Source organism: Prionailurus viverrinus, chromosome F1 (assembly GCF_022837055.1).
Source record: "Prionailurus viverrinus isolate Anna chromosome F1, UM_Priviv_1.0, whole genome shotgun sequence".
Taxonomy (NCBI): Eukaryota; Metazoa; Chordata; class Mammalia; order Carnivora; family Felidae; genus Prionailurus; species Prionailurus viverrinus.
This window is the reverse complement of record NC_062577.1, coordinates 25,350,782-25,372,501: the sequence shown is the minus strand read 5'-3', so window position 1 is coordinate 25,372,501 and position 21,720 is coordinate 25,350,782. Positions and strand designations below refer to the sequence as shown.

Below are 21,720 nucleotides of genomic sequence, written 5' to 3'. Positions count from 1 at the left end.
TCAAAAATAAACATTTAAAAATGAAAAATAAAAATAAATATATGTGGCGTGTATCTGTGGATGGTTTTCACCTAGAATAAAAGTTCATATTAATGGTCTAGAAAGAAAAAGGATAAAGCAGTTAGCAGGAGTTAGGAGCCAGGTGAGGTCAGAGGGAACAGGAGAAGGTTGTAGATGGGAAGAGGTGGGTGGCTTCTTTGCATCTTTGTGGTTCCTCGTGTGGGAGGGTGGGCAGGTGGCCTGTTAGTTTTCCGCCTACAAATGGCTGGAATAAACAAATGCTAGCTGGTCAGTGTTTCCTAGTGTTTAAGAGGTGGAACAAGGGAAGGGGACGGTAATAATCATGCAGTTAACATTTATTGGTTCCTTACTGTATGCATCAGACACAAGCACTTAGATATGTTATCTTTGACTCCTCACAGCAAATCTTCAAGGTGGATGGTGTCATTTCATCTTAAAGATGAGAAGGGAGAGGGGAGCTAATGGATCGCCCAAGGTCACACAGCAAGAGTAGCAGAATCCAGGTCTGGTAGACCGCAGGGCCTGTACTCAACCACCAGCTTGGAATAAGGCCAGATGGCCGTACTGTTGCAGGCAGAGGCCCAAAGGAAGCTACAGGTGGCCCCGGAGGACCTCAGGAAGAGGCCTCTTCCTGGCCAGCAGACTCTCTCACAGGCCTTTAGGTAGCTGTCTGTCTGTCAAGACAACTGAACTTTGTTCCCTCCTGAGCCCGGGAGAGCACAGGCCAGAGCCCTGCCAGCGGTCTTGCCACTTACACAGAGGCCCACATCCTGAGGAATTGTCCTCTGTTGTCTCTGTCCTCTTGTCCAAGGAGGTCATTCTCGCTCCACGCTGAGGCTGGAGTGTCATTCGCGTAAATGGGAAAAGAGGACGAAGTGGTGAATTAAATTGGCCTGTCTGTAACAAGACTTGTTTCTTCAGGGGCTTGGGCCCACCCTTCAACAGGACCTGAACTGGAGACCCCTCCCCTCGTGGAGTGTCTGCTGTGCCAGGCTGGGAGTTCTCAGTGGACAGACAGACACCAGCCTCTAAGGACAGACTGCCTCAGAGGGTCGCTTACATTTTCTGGGGGAAGTATGACGTGACTTTGTTTTCTTGGTTGGGTTTGCCTCATCCTTTCATCCATGCAGCGGATATTTTCCAGTCACGGTGTACTGGGTGCCGGTGCTTAGGGAGATCGTCTGCCTCTAGTACTGTGCGTCCCTGGGTGCATCAGAGCTGTGGGCGTAGGGATTGGGTACAGAGACGGGGAAGACAGGAATCCGTGTCCAGCCCCAGGGGCAGAAACCGTCCTGTTCTCCTTTACAGATGAGGAAACTGAGGCTCACAGAAGTTAAGTAATTTTCCCAAATTAACCCCCTTGAGTAAGTAGAGGGTCTTAGACACGGATCCATCTGGCACCGCTGTTGTGGTCTTAGCTCCGTGTGTTACTGACTCTCGCCTGTGTGTTTGCTTCCAGTTCTTTAAGGCCTTCACCAAGAACGGCTCAGGAACAGCACTGCCAGGTAGGTGTCCTGGGTCCAGTTGTCCGTGGTCTTTCTCTTTTTCTTTCTGCTGGGTTTCTACTGAGGTGAGGAGCGCCCGGCAGGGTCTCCGGGGTGAGGAGTTTCCCAGGTGAAAGTGGAGTTTGTGTTTTCTTGTGTGGCCTTCCCAGCCAGCCTGGAAGATGCCTTCAGGGAAAGGAGGCTGAAGAAACCCTTCTGGTTTGGCTCGTTCAGGGTCCTGGGAAGAGGGGAGGGTCACAGTGTATCCAGGCTAACTCTTCCTGTCAAAATGGGGTTGGCGTCCAGAGGGACAGACCAGCTAGCCTCCGGGGAAAACCCTCATGGGTCCCAGGTCTGAAGGACTCTTTCCTGTCCCCTAAGAAATGGGTCTCCTTGCATAACTTAGGGCCACAGAAGAAGACCCCACCCCCACTGCTAAGGACTGAGCCATGCTCTGTTTCTCTCAGAACTAGCCTGTGCCCTGGGCCCTTTGTTTCAGTGAAGCCGACAAGGGTGCTGGGATTCATTCTCCTTCCCTCCTCATGCCCCCCCCCATGTCCGTCTTCATCCAGTGGCTGGTGCTGATGTGGAGACACTGCGGAAGAGGCTCATCGACGCCCTCGAGTCCCATAGTGACACGTGGCCCCCTGCCTGCCCCCCACTGGAACCTGCCAGGTATTCAGGGTGGAGCAGATTTGGTGCAGCGTGGGCCAGGATCACAGGCCTGGGAGCAAGAGGGTAGTGGGGACAGCTGGGCAGGGGAAATGAAGGCCTGTGTCTTTGGGGCACACACCTCTGTAGGCTGGAGCCACTCTGGAGCAGCTGGTAGAAGGTACCCTGTTGCTGGAGTCCTCCCCGAGCAGCCCTGGCTTCGTGGGGCTGACAGGTGCAAAGGCCTGTCTTGCCGGGCAGAAAGGAAGGGATGGGCAGGGGTTCTCCAGGTCATACCTGCTGCTGCTTTTCATAACCTGTCCTTGTGATCTTTTCACATGATCTAACCTGGAGGGGGCACCGAGAGAGTGGACGGGGGGAGGAAGAAGATAAGCTCAGAGGAAAAGGGAACCCTTCCTGTAAAAGGAAAGTGGTTGTCTTTCTGAGCAGCGGCTGTGACTGGGGGGTGGGGCGTGTGACTGTTGTGCCACAGAGCATCAGGCATGGTGGCTGGTGGCCCTTATCTGCCTGCAGGCAGGCTTCCAGGATTGTCTGTTCTAGGAGAGGCAGGTGCACAGTGTATTGCTTTAGCTCTCCCACAGAGGGTAAATTGAGGACACTGGGTCCCGCCCTCCCAGATAAGCTCTTGAGACCGGATAGTGCCCACCTCAAGGACTCCTGCCAAGAAGGAACAAATCCAAATACCAGCAGGCACTGCTGGAGGGAGCCCAGCCTTAGAGCACAATGAAGGTTCCAGGGGCTGAGAAGGCCTCGTGAGACAGGCGCTGGTGCTCCAGGCCCTCCACGTTGATTTAATGATGTTCTTCAAAGCCATAGCCCTGCTAAGAGATTGTGCTTCTAAGCGTCAGTCAACCCACGGTGACTTTTTATAATCTTCCCCAATTGTCCATCCTCCCGGAGGGCCCCACAGAAATCCTGGACCCAGCATTAGTCAGGTGTGGTTTGGGGCTGCACAGCGTGATTCCATCTCTCCAGGAAACAGCCAGCCAGCCTGTTCCTTACTTACGTTTCCCAGTGACCGTGTCTGTCTGTCTTAGGCACACACATCCCTCATGGTGCATTTTCAGTCCCAAGGGATCTCAAAAGCAGCAAATCAGACACACCTGCCAACTCCCTCAAAGTGGCCCTTCTAAAGAGTGTTAGGAAGGAGGCAGAGATGTGTGATGAAAGGTGAGCTGCCTCTTCCAGAAGTCTGAGTGGGAATGGATGGGCTGGGGGGTATTGGCCGCCATGTTGCTCTTCTGCCAGCCGAAGGGAGGTCTGGTGAAGGGGTCTGAGAGGCTGTCAGAGTCCACAGCTCCTCTTTTCATTCCCCCGTTGGAGTACACTCTAGCCCCCACCTCTCTAGCACATCCTTTTGTATTGTCACTGGGCTGGGCTCCAGCGTTGGCCCCATTTTGTGTGTTCCATTTGGATGTGATCATGCCACATGTGTCATTGGATCCAGTAGAGGGAAATAGGCCATCAGGTTAGGGATAAAAAGATGCAGTCTCCCAGTGCCCTCTTACGTGTTGGCCTCTTAAGCATGTGTGACAATGTGCCGTCTTTAATTGGAATGAGGAAACAGATCATTTTTGTGCAATTATTTTCCGCTGAAACTTTGAGTTTCTAAAACCGTTTGGATCTTAATTCTCTGATTTGGGGTGATCATAACATTTACCCTCTTACTAATTTCTGCCTTTGTTCTGGGTCTCAATCTCTTCAAATTAAAATAAGGAGGTTGGATTAGATGGCTTCTAAGGTCTCCTACACCCAGGACTTTGGTTCTTTAATTCCCTTGTCAGGCCTGCTCCAGGGGAGGGAAAGCGGGTCTCCCAGTTGGTAATGACTTGCCACCCCCAAGACCAAGTCTCATATCTGAATGGTTCTAAACACTGGTCCTTAGGGGACAAATAAAAACCATATTCGCTAAGTCTGGGCCTTACCCAGAACATAAAGACGACTAGTGTCAAAGCATCCCTCCCCCACCCACTTCCTGCTCCCTAGACCACCTCATAATCACCCCAGATTTTTAAGAGACAGCATCAAAAAACAAATCAAGGGGGACCTGGGTGGCTCCGTCGGTTCGGCACCCGACTCTTGATTGGAGCTCAGGTCACAATCTCATAGTTTGTGGGATCAAGCCCCACATCAGGCTCTGCACCGACAGTGTGGAGCCTGCTTCTCTCTCTCCCTCTCTCTCTCTGCCCCTCCCCTGCACACTCTCATGCTCTCTCTCTCTCGCTCTCTCTCTCTCTCTCTCTCTCTCTGTCTCTCAAAAATAAACATTTGAAAAAACAAGTCAATAAGGTGGGCACAATGGAGAACCAGTGTGAGGTAGCAGAGGCAGCATGCTCTGAGACTGAGGGTTTGGCTTTACTCCCCCGGAGGGGAGGGCTGGCAGGGGGAGACCGCCATGGAGCCCCCTGTGGAAACAGAGGAGGAGTTTGTGTGGCTGTGCCTGCAGTGCTGTGCCTGCCGCGCCCGTGTCCCCAGCAGCTCCGCTTTATTGTCACTGGCTGTGGATGGTCACTGCCAATGTTGTCTCTTGCAGGCTGGAGGAGATTGATGGCTTCTTTGCAAGAAACGATGAAGAATACCTGGCCCTGATCTTTGAAAAGGCAGGCTCCTATCTGGGTAGAGAGGTGAGCTGCCCCCAGGGTCCCTGCAACTCCTGAGGAGCCCAGTGAGTTCAAGGACAGAGCTGTCCCCCGGAATTCTAGGGTGTCGGTCACGTGCACTTCTTAGCTCAGCACTGGCCTGACCCCTGCTGGGGGACACGGGAAGTGTGGGAGCCGGGCCTTTCTATTTGAAAACCTTTATGTCTGTTTTCATGTCCCTCATTGAAACCGCACATATATCACCTGTTGTCCATTGAATGCTGGCACACATAGTCGCTAATCTTCAAAGTTAAGGTAGATAATCAGGTAATACATTGAAGATCCCCTGGCCAGTGAATTGGTGGAGTACGGCTTTAAGCCAGGTCTGTGAGCCTGCCTGCCTCTCTCCCCCCCCCCCCCCCCCCCCCCCGCAAGAACTGGAGTAGAAAACTTGAGTGGGGGGAGGGGACATCAAAGCTCATGCAGTGCCTCATTAGGAAGTGAGATCCCTTACCAGATGAGGCAGGTTACAGAACAGGCAGGTTTGACTTCCCATTTCGTGATGATCTGTGATCAAGTGAGTTAGCTTCCTGGAGCCCCATTTCCATCTATAAAGCAGTGATAATTACCTTTCCTCAGAGTATTGCTGGGACAGTCCAATGAGGCAGTTTAGGTAACAGACCTGGGTGGGTAGCTGGCACAGAATAGTGCCTTTTAAAGATCCATGCCCCTGGCCTGATGCAGAGAGCTCTGCATTCTGCCACTGGAACACAGACTCCTCTAGACCACTGGTGAGCTTTTCCCAGGTGCAGAGGTGGGATGATGGGCCAGGGCACGGGTGAAGGTGCAAGGCAGGCCAGGGATGTAGAAGAGGCATGAAAGTGGGAATGAAATTAAACACCACTGTTGACTCTGAATGGCTTTCCTCCCAAAACTCAGCAAGCACAGTCGACAGGGCTCTGGGGTGCCTCTAGGCCTCGGAGCCCCAAGAGGGGAAGCAGAGGGAGGTGGGGAGGGGGCACAGAGTTTTGCTGAAGGACTGCCTGACCCTTCTGGGGTCCCAGTCCAGGCCTGGGGTCATGCCTGTCATGAGGAAGTGACTGATAAGTGTTCATTGGAATCAGCTTTTCTCCCTGCTGCCCACCCCCTAGCCCCCTGGGAAACCAGGGGCAGGGACCCCTGTGGACTGAGTGAGTCTGGGGCTGTGTCCACGCAGAAGATGGTTAGTTTGAAAAGCAGGAAGGCACAGTGACCAAGAGCCCAGGCTCTGGAGCCAAACTGAACTGGATTTGTTGCCCAATTCAGGCTCTTGCTAACTGTATGACCTAGACACTCGATTTCACTTCTAAGCCTCAGGTTTTTCATTTGCAATAGGCATTTATTTTTTTAATGAACACTTATGTACCTACTATGCATTAGTTGCTGTTACGATTCCAATTTTGTTAATAATCCAATTGTTACTCCAGTTTTGCAAGTAAGGAAATTGAGTTGGGGGGAGGTTTAGGCCAGTGGGGCCAGGATGCACACCCAGGTAGCCATAGTATACTGCGCCTACTGGCTTGGCCTCCTAACAATAGTTCCTGTTTCATAGTATTATTTTGAAGATTAAATGAAACAATATATTTACAGCACATAATACCTACTCTGTAAACATTAGCTAACATTATTTTTCCCTTATTTCTTTCTAAAATTAAAATCCTATCTAAGTATGTCTTCTGATTCGGAATATAGATAGAAAGCCTTATAAATATAAGAATAAAAATGAAACCACATTTTATCATGCCTTCTACAGATTGCTTTCATTGGAAAGAAAATGCTATTCAATTGGACTGCTCTAGGAAATTCAAGGTGTGTGGTGTGCACAGTTCCAAGGCCCCTTCTCCTGGGCAGTGCTTGATTCTTGTCCCCTGTGGCATAGATGCGGTTGGTGGCATGAGTCTTGCTCAGCACCCTGGTCCACTCTCTGAAAGGTTTAGAGTCTGGGTGGAGCGTGGCTGCCACCAGGCACCCGCCCAGGGCTCCTTCTGCCCAGTGACTGGACCCCGCCCCCAACACGTCTATCTGTCTGTCTCTGCAGGTGACTCTGGACCTGTCCCAGCACCATGGCATCGCGGTGCGCAGGGTCCTGAACACGGAGGGTGATGTGGTGAGCAAGTTTGGGGTCACCGACTTCCCGTCTTGCTACTTGCTGTTTCGGAATGGCTCTGCCTCCCGGGTCCACGTGTGAGTGCAGTGCCTCTCTGTCTCCTCCCTCCTCTCTCCCTGTGCTCGTTTCTTCCTGCCCGGAGGGGCTGCTGGCCTCTTACTGGGGCTGACAAGTTCTTTCTCCTGCCCTTCTTCTGAGGAGCTCCCTCCGAGATAGGCAGGGAGCGCCCTGTGCAGGAGAAGCAGCCGTCTGCCTGCGGGGGTGGGCAGTGCCGGGAACATGGCCCCCGGCCCCCAGCTCGGCAGTCCTGCCTCAGGCTCCTGGCGCCCTCGCCCTCCGTGCTTCGGCACCGTCGCCACCGCAGCCCTGGCCCCACTCCTCATTCTCCTCTGTCCACAGACTCGTTGGCAGGCTGCGGGCCTGGCAAGCTCTCAGATATGCCTGACCCTCCCTCCCTTTAGTTTTCTAATTGCAGAAAAGTTCATTAGGAGCTAGACAATAGCCGGTTCCAAAATGCCAGGAGAAAACAATCAGGCCAGCCGTGGCCCTCTGTCAGGCTCCTGCTGCTGAATGGCCCGTTAAATGGCGCCAGATGGTGCCTCGATGCCCTCCCTGGGTAGATGATTGATGTAGCCTGGCTCTGCAGGCAGGAACTCGAGGGCCAGGGAGCTCGAGACTTGCCCAAGGTACCCAGCGAGCTGCTCTGCGGGCCCATTAGTGCCATCCCGCCTGGAGGCTGGGCAGGGCGGCCACGCGCCCTTGCCGGCCCCAGTCGCTAGACAGCACGGGGCCAGGCCTTGTCAGAGAGTTCTCCTGGGGGAGGGAAGCCTGATGTCTGTAGGGGGACAGGAGGGACAGAAAGTGCCAGTCCTGGTGGGGAGAGGAGGCATTGTTTCCCTACTTGGAGCTGGTGGAGGGGAAAATTGTTTGTGACGACGCTGCTCCGGAGCCATCTGTTCATCGATAAACATCGGGCCGGGACGGCAGAGTGGGAAGCAGGGCTTCCTGATGCCAGCTCCCCCGGGGTGTCCCGTCATGCTGTGGCTGGTCTTCACACCCTCCCTCCAGGTGGCCGTGACCGGGAGGTGTCGCCTGCCCTCAAGGACTCTGTCAGAAGAGGGAAAGAAGTCGAAAGGATTGTAGAAGGATTTGAGGATTGTAGCGTTTTTGTTGTCATTACTACCTGTTTTTGAAAAGCCGTGTATCACACTGCGGTGACTTTCTTGGGGAATCATGTCCCCTCTGGTATCTCAGAGCCAGCTTGTGAGCAGGCAGCTTCCTCGGTCTCTGGGGAGGGGAGTCAGACCCAGCCGTCCTGTCCACGGCGGAATTAGCAGCAGCCCCGCGGACCCCACCTGCTCCTCCGCGCGCTCCACCCCACAGCCTCTTCGGGCCAGGTTGAGACCTTCTCGGGCCCCGCTGCTTTTCCGGATGGGGTTTTGACATCAGACTGGTGTCCACGAAACTTTCCATTGCATGAGCAGTGGATAGAAAGGCCGAAGTGAGGCATGGGTGCCTTGATTATGAGCTCGCGGAGGGTAAGACCCAACCGGATTCAAATATTTCTTAATAAACATTTCTGTCAAGTGAGCCACCTACCTCCTCTCCAGGCAGGAGTTCGCCCTGGGGTCTGCTTCTCCAGACTCACTGCCTCTCCTCTGTGCTTTCTTCCCTCGCAGACTTAAGGAATCCAGGTCCTTCTACACCGTGTACCTGCAGAAGTTCTCCAGGACCACCAGGGAGGCTGTCCCGACCACGGTTGCACCCACCACAGCTCACACAGCAGCTCCCACTGTGTGGAAGGTCGCAGATCGGTAAGGCCACGCCTACTTCCCTGAGCCCTTCCCTCACCCCAGCCTTACCTCTGATCACAGACCTCCTGCCTCCTACCACATTCCATTCCTTGTCTTGAGCTTAGCACGTGCCTTTCCAGTCCCAGACCCCCGAGGGCTGACCTTGGCCTTTGGACACCGCCCCCCTCCGGCCATGCAGGAGAGTCTCAGATGTGTGGGAGCAGCAGCAGTGAACTGGTGACCAGCCCTGTGTCTGCTGACTGTGGCGGCTGCCAAACAGCATTTACTTGTATCCTTCATGATAGAATGAATACTTTTCTATGCCCACATTCCTTGAGCTTAATGCTATTCAAGAACAAGTAGAATCAGCTTAGAAGAATAATCTGTGGCCTTCCAGCCAGCTTCCTACCCAAGCAACTATTTCTTCAGCAGGTACTTTTGAGTACCTGCTACAGGCTAGGCACTGTACCACAGGTATGCCCAGATGTGCAGCTCCTTCCCACAGAGAGTTTACTTTCCATTCTAGGAGGACACTGACCTCATTTGAATGCCTCTGGTGCTGGGGAGCTCACTACCTTTTGAGGTAGCCTATATCTTTGTGCACAGTTGTAGCCATGAGGAAGTTGCTCTTGGAGTAGAATTCCTGCTTGTTGGGCAAATGAGGCTATAAACCTCTTGCACGGGCACCCAGCAGTTTGCCAGGTGGAAATGGCTGACCAGGGAGCCCAGAGCTGCATCAGGAAGGTGGTTTGCACCTACAGTACAGGGGACTGTACGAGACAACTGGGGGAAAGGTCATCTGATTTCCAGAGGATTTTGCATCCCAGCATGAGGGACTTTAAGGGTTGAAAGCACTAATGGAGAGATTTTTAGTAAATCAGGTAAGAAGGAAAGAGAGACTGAGAGGTGGGAATGAATGGTCGTTATGGTCATTCAAATTATGGTGATTCAATTCATTCAAATTATAATAGCTGACACATACTGGCCTGGTGTGCCAAACTGCTGGGCACCTTCCAATACATTATCTCCCTTCAGTCACGGGCCATTTCTTGAGGCAGACCATGGGAATGGTGAGGTACTGAGGCCCAGGAGCACAGAGAGGGACTCTGCCACGAGTGTGAAGCACAGGTGGTCACAGGCTCACCCCAGTTAGCTGACCTTGCTGGTTCCCTGCAACCTGAGGTGGTAGGTGCGGCAGGAGCCATCAGTCCATTTTACAGGTGAGGTCACTGAGGCCCCAGAGAGGTAGATTGTAGTTGCCCCGCCTCTCAGAGCTAGCTCACTGTAGATCTGAGGCCAGAACCCAGGCCTCAGGAAGCAGGGGTAGAGAAGCGGCCAACACACAAGGAGCCCTTTGCTTCAGAACCCCAAGCCCAGGCCCCAAGTGAGCGTGATGGGCGCAGGGGGGAACGGTCAGCATGGAGCCTGAAGCCCTTCCGCTGGGGCTGGGGTCAGCCCAAGAGGTGTGAGAGGGAGCCCCACCTGCTACCAAAGTCTGGCAGCTACGAGGATATCAGCCCCAAAATAAAAACACACACCGCTTCTCCTCCTATCCCCTGAGTCCCCGCTGTGCCCTGACTTGGTGGGCAGCCAAACCCTTGGTCTTTCCGAAAGGACCCAGCTTTTTATTGGTCTGTCTGTCCCTTGGGGGTCTTTGTTCAGAACAGAGAATGAAGCTCAGCCTTCCACCAGCAGCCTGACTAAAGCACCTTTAAGGAGTCATGGGTGAGACTGGCTCTGAGCCTGCAGAGGGGGATCCCCTACTCTGTGCCAGGAGTTGCTGAGGGGTTTACCTTTGTGCTTTTGTTTCATCCTCTTAGCAACCTACCCATGAGCAATTTATTATTTACTTGTGATAATAAATGAGGAATTGAGGCTCAGAGAAGTTAAGTCATATACTCAGGGTCATAGAGCTGGTCAGTGGCAGAGCCTGGTGCTAACTTACAAGACTCTGTGACCATCAGAGATGGCCCTCCCCTTCTCTCTCTTTAGCCCTGGGCACTCGTCCCCAGCCGCTGCCCTATGGCTAACACCTCTCTCTCTCTCTGCCTCCTCCTGGGTCCTTAGCTCCAAGATCTACATGGCTGACCTGGAATCTGCACTGCACTACATCCTGCGGGTAGAAGTAGGCAAGTTCTCTGTTCTGGAAGGGCAGCGCCTGGTGGCCCTGAAAAAGTTCATGGCAGTGCTGGCCCAGGTGAGTAGGGCCCCAGTCTCCCTTGTCTCTCTTCCCTTTGTAGCTGGCTCCCCCTTCCTCCCTGCATCCTTCTGTCTGGTTCCAGATCCACTCCAGTGCTGCCCTACTTAAAATCCGAGGCTCTGGGCTGCCGAGGACTGCTGAGTCAGATGCGGGCTCTGGTCTCCTGCTGAGCCTGACTGCTGACTCAGCTACCCTCAGCTCCTGAGTGCCAGGTCTGCTTCTTCTTGGTGCAGGTCTGTGGGCAGCTGGGGCTGCCGCTGGGGGTGATCTGTGCCTCCCCATCGGGAACTGCTTGCCAGCCCCACCTCCCCGGTCCCCACCTCACCCAGTCCTGGCCTCAGGCCCACCTGGCTCAGTCTTGTGCTTGTGTGGTGCTGTCACAGCCTGAAGCCAGTGCCTTGGGTCCCTCCCCAACGACGTCCCTGCTCCTTCCTGTAAGCAGCTGGTGGGACTGGCCACTGGGTGGCGTGCGGTCACCAGCGTTTCCTGCTCCAGCCACAGGGTGACTCCCTGAAGTCCAGAGACTTTAATTCATCCTTCCTCCTGACACCAGGGTCTTAGAAGGAGGAAGGGTCCAAGTCAGGATGAAGGGCAAAGGTCAGGGAAAAACGCTGACTTAAAGCTGTAAAATCATGTTGGGAGCCCAGAGGCCCGAGTGAGCTGACCAAGAGGGAGTGGGTCAAAGACAAGATTCTTCTGGCCACTTCTCCCTCAGGGGCCGTGTCCAGCCCTGGAGGGTTGATGGGAATGTGTAACGGCTTTCTCCCAGGACTCGGTCCTCTGGCAGGTTTTTCTGTGTAGCGATCCTTCTTTTTTCTTTCTCCTCCGAACTTTCCTCAGTGTCATTGTCCTCTTGACCAGTGTCTCGGTGGTTTTATCTGACCTGCTCTGCTGGCATTCCCCTCTTCTGCCCCCCTCCCCTGGTGTGTGTGTGCACGCGCACATGCACACACACATCTGTCCTCCTCCCTAGAGTCCTGTGGCTTTAAAGTGCTGATACTAATGAGATTTCAGCTGACTTATTGTCAGAGTAGCTTTTCATGCTCCTCAGAGACTCTTGGGAGTTACCATCAAGGTCTGGATCTTGGCTATGCGCCCCAGGGCCGCCTTGTCCCCATGGCATCCTACGGAATACAGATGGAAGGCTGTTCCCCAGCCTCGCCCAGCAGTCAGTAAGTCAGCAAGTCAGCTGGTCTCTCAGAAGATCACCTGCAAAGAGGACTGTGTGGCCCAGGTGCCCAGCAGCCCCGGGAAGCCACGCAGCTGCCCAGCCTTCCTCCCAGGGGCAGTGTGGGGTCAGGGTCAGCCTTGAGAGAGGGAGCCTCAAGGACCCAGCTTGACTTAGAGCCTCTGTTCTCTCCCCAGCCCCTCCCTCGCCTTACCAGGTGCCCCAGAGCAGAGGTTGTGAGGAACACACGTTTGCATCTTAGGCAGGATGTTTTCCTGGTGGCTTGGGGACATTTCAAGAAACTGCCTTGGCCCACTTCTGTTTAGCCCCCTATCCTCCCTGGGACTGCAGGGCTCTGGGGGAATTGCTGTTCACTCCCCAGCTTCCCCTTGTGCCCCCCACAGCACTTCCCTGGCCAGCCCTTAGTCCAGAACTTCCTGCATTCCATGAATGACTGGCTCAAGAGGCAGCAGAGAAAGAAAATTCCCTACGGTTTCTTTAAAGCTGCCCTGGACAACAGGAAGGAGGTGAGTCTGGGGACAACTGACGTCCTTCTTCGTATCCTCAGTAACTGTGGGAGTGGAAGGCTCACCCTGTAGCCTCCGACCTCCTTCACCAACTTGGACTGGGGCAGGAGTCCGGGATCCTGGTTGGGTCCTTCCATTCGTAATGAATAAACTGCTACTTAGAGCTGTGTGCGTGCACCGTAGCTCATCTAATCTTCCCAGCTTTAGTGGAAGGTAGCTATTATCCCTGTTTAGCAGATGAAGAAACTGAGGGTGAGAGAGATTGTGTAACTTGTCTACGATCACATAGCCGGTAGGTGATTGGACTGGGATTCAAGTCCAATTGTGAGATACCAGCCGTGAGCGAGTTTGTAGCCACTGCTCCCTGTGGACCGCAGGCGCATTGGGCCCCTCTGGCCCTCTCCAGGGGCACCTTTCTGGGCTCCTGTGCGTTCCGCTCTTTGCAAAGGTGGGCCACGGCAGCCAGCAGAGGCACACAGCCTTACAGATTTGTAGGATGCCAAGGCTCGAAGGGACCTCAGAGGCCAGACCCCTCATTTCTCATTTTACAGATGGGGAAGTTGAGGCTAGAATAAGGATGTAACTCAGTCTGTGTCACAGCTTTTCAGATCTGCTGCTCCTTTGATGGGTGTCGCCAGTGGAAGGGAAAGGCCACCTTTGAGATGAGAGACTAAGAAAGGGACCTCGTTTGTCTTAGGGTTGTGTGCTGACCTTTGAGTCTCCTGGAAGCTTCTTTCCTCACCACCCGTCCCATTCCTTTTCTTCTCCATATATGCTCTCATGCACGTATGTGTTCCTTAGGGCGCTGTGATTGTCAAGAAGGTGAACTGGGTTGGCTGCCAGGGGAGTGAGCCACATTTCCGGGGCTTTCCGTGTTCCTTGTGGCTCCTCTTTCATTTCCTGACCGTGCAAGCAGCCCGGCACAATTTAGACCACTCGCATGAAGCAGGTGAGTCCGAGGCCTGTGCACCCCCAGTGCCCCAGCCCAGCCCTGCCTTGCCCTCCTCACTCAGGCCCAGATGTAGAAGATTCTGCATTTGCAGCTGGCTGCATGCACTCAGCGTAGAACCAGAATGGGGGGGACCTGGAGAAGCCACCCGGTCGTGTCCCCTGCCCCAGGGTGGTGCCCGGCAAACAGCAGCATGAGGTTTCTTCCCGGCTTTCTTGGAACCACGACCTTGCTTTGTTTCCAGCCCTTCGTGAAAAATGTGTGGTTCTGTTTTTTTATACTCCTGTAAAGGAAAGAACTATGTCTGTTTTGGTCTACGTGGCTGATACTGTGTACTTTGAACAGTTTTAGTGTTTCCCACTGAAACGTCATTTTCTGAGGGAAGCTGGGGGAACACATTGCTCCTCTTGCCCTGTTCCCTCCCCAAACCGAGCAGCTGCCTCCATCACCCACTCTGCCTCGCAGCCACAGCTGACAGCCAGAATGGCAGGTATTCAGTTCAGTCCGTGTTTGCTGAGGGTTATATGGGGCCCTGGCTCAGCCCGGAGGCTGCAAAGGTGGGAAAGAAACAATCCCTGCCCTCCGTGGGGCCGGGGGGCGGAGCCGCCCTGCAAGGTGCCAAGGCCAAGAGCCAGGGATGAGGGTGTGCAGGGAGGGGGAGGAAGTCTCCATGCTGTCAGGAGGGGCAAAAGGAGGTAAGCTGAGAATGGATGGGTGAACAGGAGCCGAGCTAGGAAGGAAGAGCACCCCAACGGTTGAGCAGAGGCAGAGGGATTCGAGGAGCGGCCAGGGTGCAGCCAGCCGCCCAGCCAGCCGGTCTCTACAGAGCACCTTCAAAGCATTGGGCCCTGTGTCGAGAGGGGTACCGTGGTGCATCGGGCAGGAAGTCCCTGCCTCAGAGGGCCGATGTTCCGGGGGAAGGAGATGGACAGGGACCATACAAATAGATCATCTCAGGTGTGATGATGAATGCTCTGAAGAAGACCGAGCTAGGTGGTGTGGAAGAGGGCGAGGGAGGGGTGCCATGTTTACACAGGGTGGCTGGGGACAGCTTCTCGGAGGAGCCGGCCCTGCACGGGGCCCTGACTGGTGAGAGGGAGGCAGCTGGGGGAATGTGGGAAGAGAGGTTTCCAGGCTGTGCCCGTTTGACCGCCATAACAAAGTGCTACATGTTGAGGGGCTCGCACAACAGAAACTTACTTGCTCACGGTTGTGGAGTCTGGAAGTCCAGGATCAAAGTGTCAGCAGGGTTGGTGTCTGCTGAGGCCTCTCCTTGGCTGGCAGAAGGCCCTCTTCTCGCTGTGTCTTCGTGTGGTCTTCACCGTGTGCCACGTCCCAACTTCCTCTTCTTGTAGGGACACCAGTCATAATGGCTGAGGGCCCACCCTCGTGACCTTATTTTACTTTAATTATCTAATTTGAAGTCTGTGTCCAATACAGTCACATTCTGAAATACTGGAGGTTAGGACTTTGACATAAGAATTTGAGTGAACACAATACAGCCGATAACACGGGCCAAGGACTAGCAGGTGCAGAGGACACGTCTGGCATGTTGGCAGCAGCAAAAGAAGGCCAGGGGGAGAGGCTGGGATGGGGGAGGCAGTAGAGGAGGTGCACGTGTGGTGGTCTTGGCAAAGGAGGGGTTGGATTTCTGATTCAGCGTCAGGAGACCCTGCTGGAGAGTTTCATAGGGGAGCGTCCCCAACGACTGATGCTTTAGGGAGACTGCTGGGTGGAGGGTGGTCTGTAGCGGGGCAAGGTGGAGGCAGGGCCACCCCAGGAAGTTGCGAAGCTAGTCCCGAGAGGCGGTGGTGGCCTAGACCAGAGTGGTAGGTAGCATGTGGAAGAAGTGGTCAGATTTAGGAGTATTTTGAAGGTAGTGCTGATGGGAGCCCGGGGCGGACTGGATGGAGAGTATAGGCAGGAGCCAGGACCCAGGGTAGACCCCAGAGTTGCTGGGCCTGAACTTCTGGTGGACGGTGGTTCTGTGAGCCGGGAAATGGGAAGGCTCCGTGGTCGGAGTGTGTAGATGGTGGGGGACTCCGTGGTCTGTGCCCGCTGGCTGTCTGAACGGAGATGTAGACAGTTGAGTCCAGGCTTCTGGGGAGAGGTCCATGGCAGAGGTACAGATCTCGTGGGCATGAGCATAGGGGTGATAGGTAAAGCCTCAGGACTGGACAAGCCCATTACGGGGCGGGCAGAGGACAGCACTGAGGCCTGTGCCCTGGGGTGTGTGGCATCTGGGCCTCTGACGAGGAACAGGAGCCAGCAAAGGAGATGGAGAAGGAGCAGCCGCTGTGATTTCAAAATACCGTGTTTGAAGAAGGGTGTACTCAGCCAAGCGGGGCGGGGGTGGGGGGGGGGTGCGGGGCTCTCTGGCAAGAGCTGTTGCAGTTGTGTCGTGGAGAGAAAGGCCCGGCTGGAATGGGCTGAGGGGAGAACAAGAGGCAAGAAACTGGAGATGACGGGGAAGTAACAGGGGTCAGAGAAGGGATGTCTATTGCAGTCGTCTTTCCCAGTCAGAATGATCCGCGTTAAGGGAGAAGTGGGTGCCGCAGTAACAAAGGAATATGTTTACAGGAGTGAGATCCTTGCCGAGGCCAGAAGGGGTAAGGCCCTGAGCACAGGGAGGGAGGAGGCAGTGCGCACAGTTGTGGGGCAGGCAGCAGCCGGGCTGGGGCAGGAGAGGGCAGCACCCAGGGGGCCAAGGACAAAGGCAAGGCGTGGCTTTCAGGGTGCTCAAGTTGCCAGGAATGATGGCTTGGGGGGTGGTCGAGGTGGGGGGGCCATGGGTCCTGTTTTGAGGGGCTGGGAGTTTGCCGCAGGACAGAGAGAGTTTGGAAGCAACCAGCAGCAAGGAGGGTCCTTCCGCCACCACCGGCCCTGACGTATGAGGTGTGGGGAAGACAAAGGGTTTAAGAGGGCATGTTTCAGGGAGCCCGGCGTCAGCAGGAAGGTGAAGGGAGTTTTCAGGGGTGGGCACTGACGCCAGTCCAGAGGGCCCAGGGGGAGGGAGTAGGAGGTGAGGGGATATGGAGACAGAGCGGGGGATGTGCAGAGCCAGATCGCAGGGACCCCCGATGCAGTGGCTGAAGGAGCAGGAAGCCCAAAGTGGGTTGGGCACAAGGAGGGGTGCAGGGGATGGGGTGTGGGCAGGCTGGCCCCTGCCTGCTTCTCCAGACACATCTCAAAGAGCCTAAGTGTTCTGCTGACGAGTTTGGGCTTTATCCCAAGTGTCAGTGACAGGGACCTGGATGATTAGCAGAGAAAGGAACTGCAATTTAGGAGTTTGGGAGGAGATGGGGTCAACTCTGAAGTGACCTCTGGAAGGTGGACAGGTGTGCAAGGAGACCCGGGGCCTGTGGAGGGGACGGTGGTGGGGCTGGCGGGCGCAGGCAGCCAGAAAGCACCACCCCCCCCCCCCCCCCCACCGCGACCACAGCAGCATCTCCTCTCCCGGCAGCCAAAGCCCAGGAGGTCCTCCAGGCCATCCGGGGCTACGTGCGCTTCTTCTTCGGCTGCCGAGATTGCGCCAGCCACTTTGAGCAGATGGCGGCGGCCTCCATGCACCGGGTGGAGAGTCTGAACAGCGCCGTGCTCTGGCTCTGGTCTAGCCACAACAAGGTCAACGCCCGCCTCGCCGGTAAGGAAGGGCCCTCTCGAAGCCTGGAGTCACCTACAGAGGGAGGTGGGGGAGTTTTAGGGGACTTGGACCAGAGGTGGGGACAAGACACTCATCCCCAAAGTAACACCCTGTGTTTCACAGTGCTTCACAGGGCACAGAGCCTTTCCACATGGTCCGCCTGCGCTGCTGATGGAGTCAGTGTCTTTAGACCCATTTTCCAGATGAGGAAGCTGAGGCTTTGACGCTCTAGGACTGTGGCCTTCCAGTGCCACTGCTCACTCTTTCTCCTGCACCAGGGCGCCTTCCTCAGAACTCTTGGGGTCCCTCTCCTGCCTTCCTTGTTCTGCTATCTGGCTCTTGGCCCCTTTCTTACTCACACCACCAGGGAGAGGAAAGCTGGGCTTTTCCACCCAAGGGGAGGGGTCTAGCAATGAAATGTGCCTGAAGACAAAGACCAAGTCCTCCCTAGAAAAAAACAGGGACTGATTCCCATAGGGGGAGGCCTTGTCTTCTGAGTTTCCCCATTTACAGTGTTTTCTGTTCCTGGTGCAGAGGAGTCGAATGGGTCCAACAGGCCAAAGCATTAAACTAAGGGGTGACCAGAAACTGTCGCTGTGGGGAGGGGCCATCTGTGGTCGGAGCCTGGGCTTATCTGTGGGGAGAGGGGAGTGGCTGACAGACCTCCTGGGGGTGGGAGGTTTGGGGATGAGGCCTGGGGCTGCCGAGGTTAAAGGAAAAGGAAGGGAATGGAGCAGGTGGTGGTGCAGGCTGCTGGTCCCCTGGGGCCTCCTGGCCGACGTTGAAAAGAAGACAGGAGCCCGTCTCTCCTCTCCCTGCTTCCCTCTCTGCTGCCGTCCCGCCCCCACATGCTCCATGTGACCCTCCAGCCCCATGACCTGGGCAGGCTCCCTGCTCCCCTTGGGGCCCAGCTGCCACTGGAGGGTGGATCTGGGGCTTCTCCTGGCACCGCCCGGCCTGGAGGAAGGCAGTACCCCGCCCTCGGAGCGGGGGTGGGGGGGGGGTAGTGGGGTCCTTTCGGATTAAACTAGTATTGGTAACAAGCAGGTACAAATCGAGTGCTCGCTTTACAAGGCTGGTCACCACTACCTCTCACTGGACCTTTGGAATCTGCTCGATGTCCCCTCCCCACAATAACTGTTCCAGCGGTTACATCACTTGCCGCTGCTCCGTTCTGGCCAGCACCTTTTGTTCCCTATTAACCCCTTTGGGAGAGGTGCCTCCTCCAAGAGATCTGGGCTGGTGGGCACTCCCTGGGCGACCCTGGCCCTGTGGGGCTCAGCCTGGGGCTGTGCCCACCAAGCCAGCCATCAGGGTAACTCCCTGACCCTCCTGAGTGCCCTTTTCCCCATCCAGGCCCCCAGGCGCCCCCATACCCACCCCTTGGAGCCCACCAGGGAAGGAGATTCCACCAACTCCTGCCTACCCTGGAGGGCTGCCATGGCGTGAGGAACACCTGTACATTACCACATGCCCGAGCTCTCGTTTTAAAAAAAACATTTTCCCTTGAACTACAGAAGTAATGTTTCTTCACTGTGTAAAACGGGAAATTTCAGAAAAATGGAGAGAAGAAAATTACTAGCAGACCAACCAAAGACTGCAAGACAGATAATATTGAGTCCTCTGACCCTTTTCCATGCCTGGTTGAGGGGTACAACCCAGCAGTGAAGTTGATGAAGGGGCTGCAGGGAGCGGCCGCTAGGAGGCCGTGGTGGCTGAGGAGGGGATTGGAGTCATCCTCGCCCAGGGCAGCACCTTGCTGGGCTCCATGCCCCCCCCCCCACCCCATGCTAGGTTTTTTCACCTGGCTTCTCATACCCATCATTCCCAAGGGCAGATGAGGAAGCTGGCATTCTGAATGAAGAATGAGGTCTGCACTTCTAGGCAGGCCCAGGGGTCACAGCCAGCCTGTGTGTTTTCCTCGCCAGGTGCCCCCAGCGAGGACCCCCACTTTCCCAAGGTGCAGTGGCCGCCCCGCGAACTCTGTTCTGCCTGCCACAATGAGCTCCGGGGTTCGCCTGTGTGGGACCTGGACAACACCCTCAGATTCCTCAAGACCCACTTCTCGCCGAGCAATGTCGTCCTGGACCTTCCTTCAGCCGGGCCGGGCCCCCGGATGGTTGCCCAGAGGATGGCAGCCAGAAATTTTACTCTGGGCCCTGAGAAGGCTGGGGTCATGGTAGGCCCAGGAACCACGGTTCCCAAAGTTCCGGCAGAGACACTGAGGGTGAGTCACCCCCGGGATGTGCTCATTGGCCTCAGTATGACGGCTGAGCCAGACCAGGGACCTCCTGAGCACATAGCAGAGCTTCACAGGGATACGTTGGAGCGGCCAAAAGGGCGGGAACACTTGACCAAACGAGACACAGGAGCCGTGTTGCTGGCCGAGTTCCTCGCTGAGAAGAACCCCAGAGGCCCTGCAGAGCTGGGGCGAGTGGGTCGCAGCTCAAAGCAGCTGGCCAGCATTTCTGATGGGGAGCTGGAGGCTGGGCCCGTGCGGGGCCGGGACCAGTGGCTACAGGTGCTGGGAGGGGGCTTCTCCCACCTGGACATCAGCCTCTGTGTGGGGCTCTACTCCCTGTCTTTCATGGGCCTCCTGGCGGTGTACACCTACTTCCGGGCCAGGATGAGGGCACTGAAGGGCCACGCTGGCCACCCCACAGCCTGAACCGTTCACCTTGGGAGGGGGCGGGAAGGGGAGCTGCCGTTCATGGCGCTCTTCCAGCCCCCTGCTCCTCTCCCCTTTTCCCTTGCTCCTTGTCCAGGGAAATCCAGGGAAGCCAGTTGCTCCAATGAACCTCCTGGGGCCCTCTGGGAAGGAGAATTCCATAGCCATGAAAGTGCACCTAGGGCTCATGTCCATCTGACAGCACGGGGGAGGACAGCTGTGGGCAGGGGGGATGGGAGACTCTGTCCCTGGCCTCTCAGGACCCACATTCCTTTTTTTCACCTTGTTTGAAGTCCTGCTCATTCTCACTGAAACTTCCGTGTCTCCCACCTGGCCTTGGGCCTAAACTGGGGCAAGTGAGGCCACAGTTCCCCAGGTCCCCCATCCAGAGGAGCGTTCCCAGGGCTGGCGCACTAGAGCGGAACTCTTCACTGCACCCCAGGCCCCGTCCATCCCGCTCCCTTCTGGATGCAAAGAGGCCTTTGTGCCAGAGAAGACAGGACTGCCTCTGGCCCTCTGTGGTCTGTCCATCCTCCAGCCCCTCAATATCTATGGGGTGGGGGTTTGCTTTGGGGGGGGTGGGTCTGGAAGCTTCTGAACGTCCTGCTGGTCCCCCAGGTGAGGCTTGGGTGAGTGTTGGAGGGAGGAGAGCTTCTGGCTCCTTCCCCCACACCTCTGCTTCAGGAGGGGTGCAGGCCAGAGCTGGTGTGGACTCGGATGGGTGATGGCCATGGGGCTGGGTGGTGAGCAGCTGGCTTGGCGGGACCTGATAAGGGCTGGTGTGGGATTTAAGGAGGGTGCTGGTGTCTTTAGTGCCTTGGCTCTGGGCTTAGCTGGAGGGTAGAGTGAAGCCACAGGGAAAAGATGGTTGCTTCGAATGCGCTTTGTCTCCTCCCCAGTGCACTCTACCCCTCCTACAGCTGGGTCTTTTGTCTTTTGATTTTGGCCTCCGAAATAGATGCTAATGTTTGAATGTGGAGGGTGTTGCCGTGAGGAAGTGTCCTCTCTCTCAAGGGCCCACCTTCCATCGTGCAGAGGTTAAAAGGGTCAGAGGGGAGGGTGACTCTGTACACATGCTCGATTCCCACTCTACCCCACTGCTTGGGAGGGTTGTGGAATAAATTATTTTTGTTAAGGCAAAGCGTTGGTGTGTTCTTTAACTTGCTGTTTGGAGACCTAGTGTCCAGGTCTGGACAGAATACGCAGAATCCAGCCTCAGTGGGGATCCAGCCAGAAGTGACTGGCCCCTGGCTCACATAGCTACCACCCTGCAGGGGAGGAGGTGCCCCAGCACAGCCCCTGTCTCCGGGATGGACCCTCCTGTACTGCCCACGGAGCTCTCCGTTCCCAAGCCCCTTCCGTCTCCACATGCACTGGAGACAGGCCTTGGTGGAGTTCTAATCCTGCCTCCTGTTCCCCCAGCCTCCCTGGAGCACTGACTCGTGTTCCAGTTCTGCTCCAGGCACCTTCCTCGCACCTGCCTGGCCTGGCCTCCTGCATCCCCGGCTCTCTCCCAAGGAAGGAGAGGACTTGTTTGTGGGAGCGGCCTGCCTTGGCTGCTCAGCAGGGAGGAGTCAGCCAGATTAGAGAGCCTGTCCCTAATCCGGCCTGCCAGGTTTTACAAGGATCAGAACAGCTGATAATGAACCTCATTAAGGGGGAACAGGAGCCTCAATCCGATTTGGGGTTTTTCTCTTTGACATCTTCACTCTGCTCAGATGGCCTTGGCACTGGGTGAAGCAGGCGGGGTGCCGAGCGTGCTCCCTCTGCTGGGGCAGCTGGGATGGGGGCACAGGCAGGGGTCGACACCCCCTTCCCTGCACGTGTCAGCCCTGTGTTAGCTGGGTAGCTTCCAGCCTGGAGCCTCCCC

At 55.7% G+C, this 21,720-nt stretch overlaps 1 protein-coding gene across 1 annotated transcript in view; it reads left to right on the top strand.

Annotated features, from left to right (window-relative positions):
• Positions 1 to 20,991, top strand: part of QSOX1 (quiescin sulfhydryl oxidase 1) — a 35,304-nt gene extending 14,313 nt beyond the window's left edge. Inside the window, 10 exon segments of the mRNA XM_047840508.1 lie at positions 1,481 to 1,526; positions 2,078 to 2,180; positions 4,711 to 4,801; positions 6,834 to 6,979; positions 8,582 to 8,716; positions 10,763 to 10,892; positions 12,468 to 12,590; positions 13,392 to 13,539; positions 17,003 to 17,182; positions 19,111 to 20,991. Of these exon segments, the coding sequence (XP_047696464.1) occupies positions 1,481 to 1,526; positions 2,078 to 2,180; positions 4,711 to 4,801; positions 6,834 to 6,979; positions 8,582 to 8,716; positions 10,763 to 10,892; positions 12,468 to 12,590; positions 13,392 to 13,539; positions 17,003 to 17,182; positions 19,111 to 19,850 (1,842 nt within the window). The 3' untranslated portion in view covers positions 19,851 to 20,991.
• Positions 20,992 to 21,720: the final 729 nt, after the last annotated feature.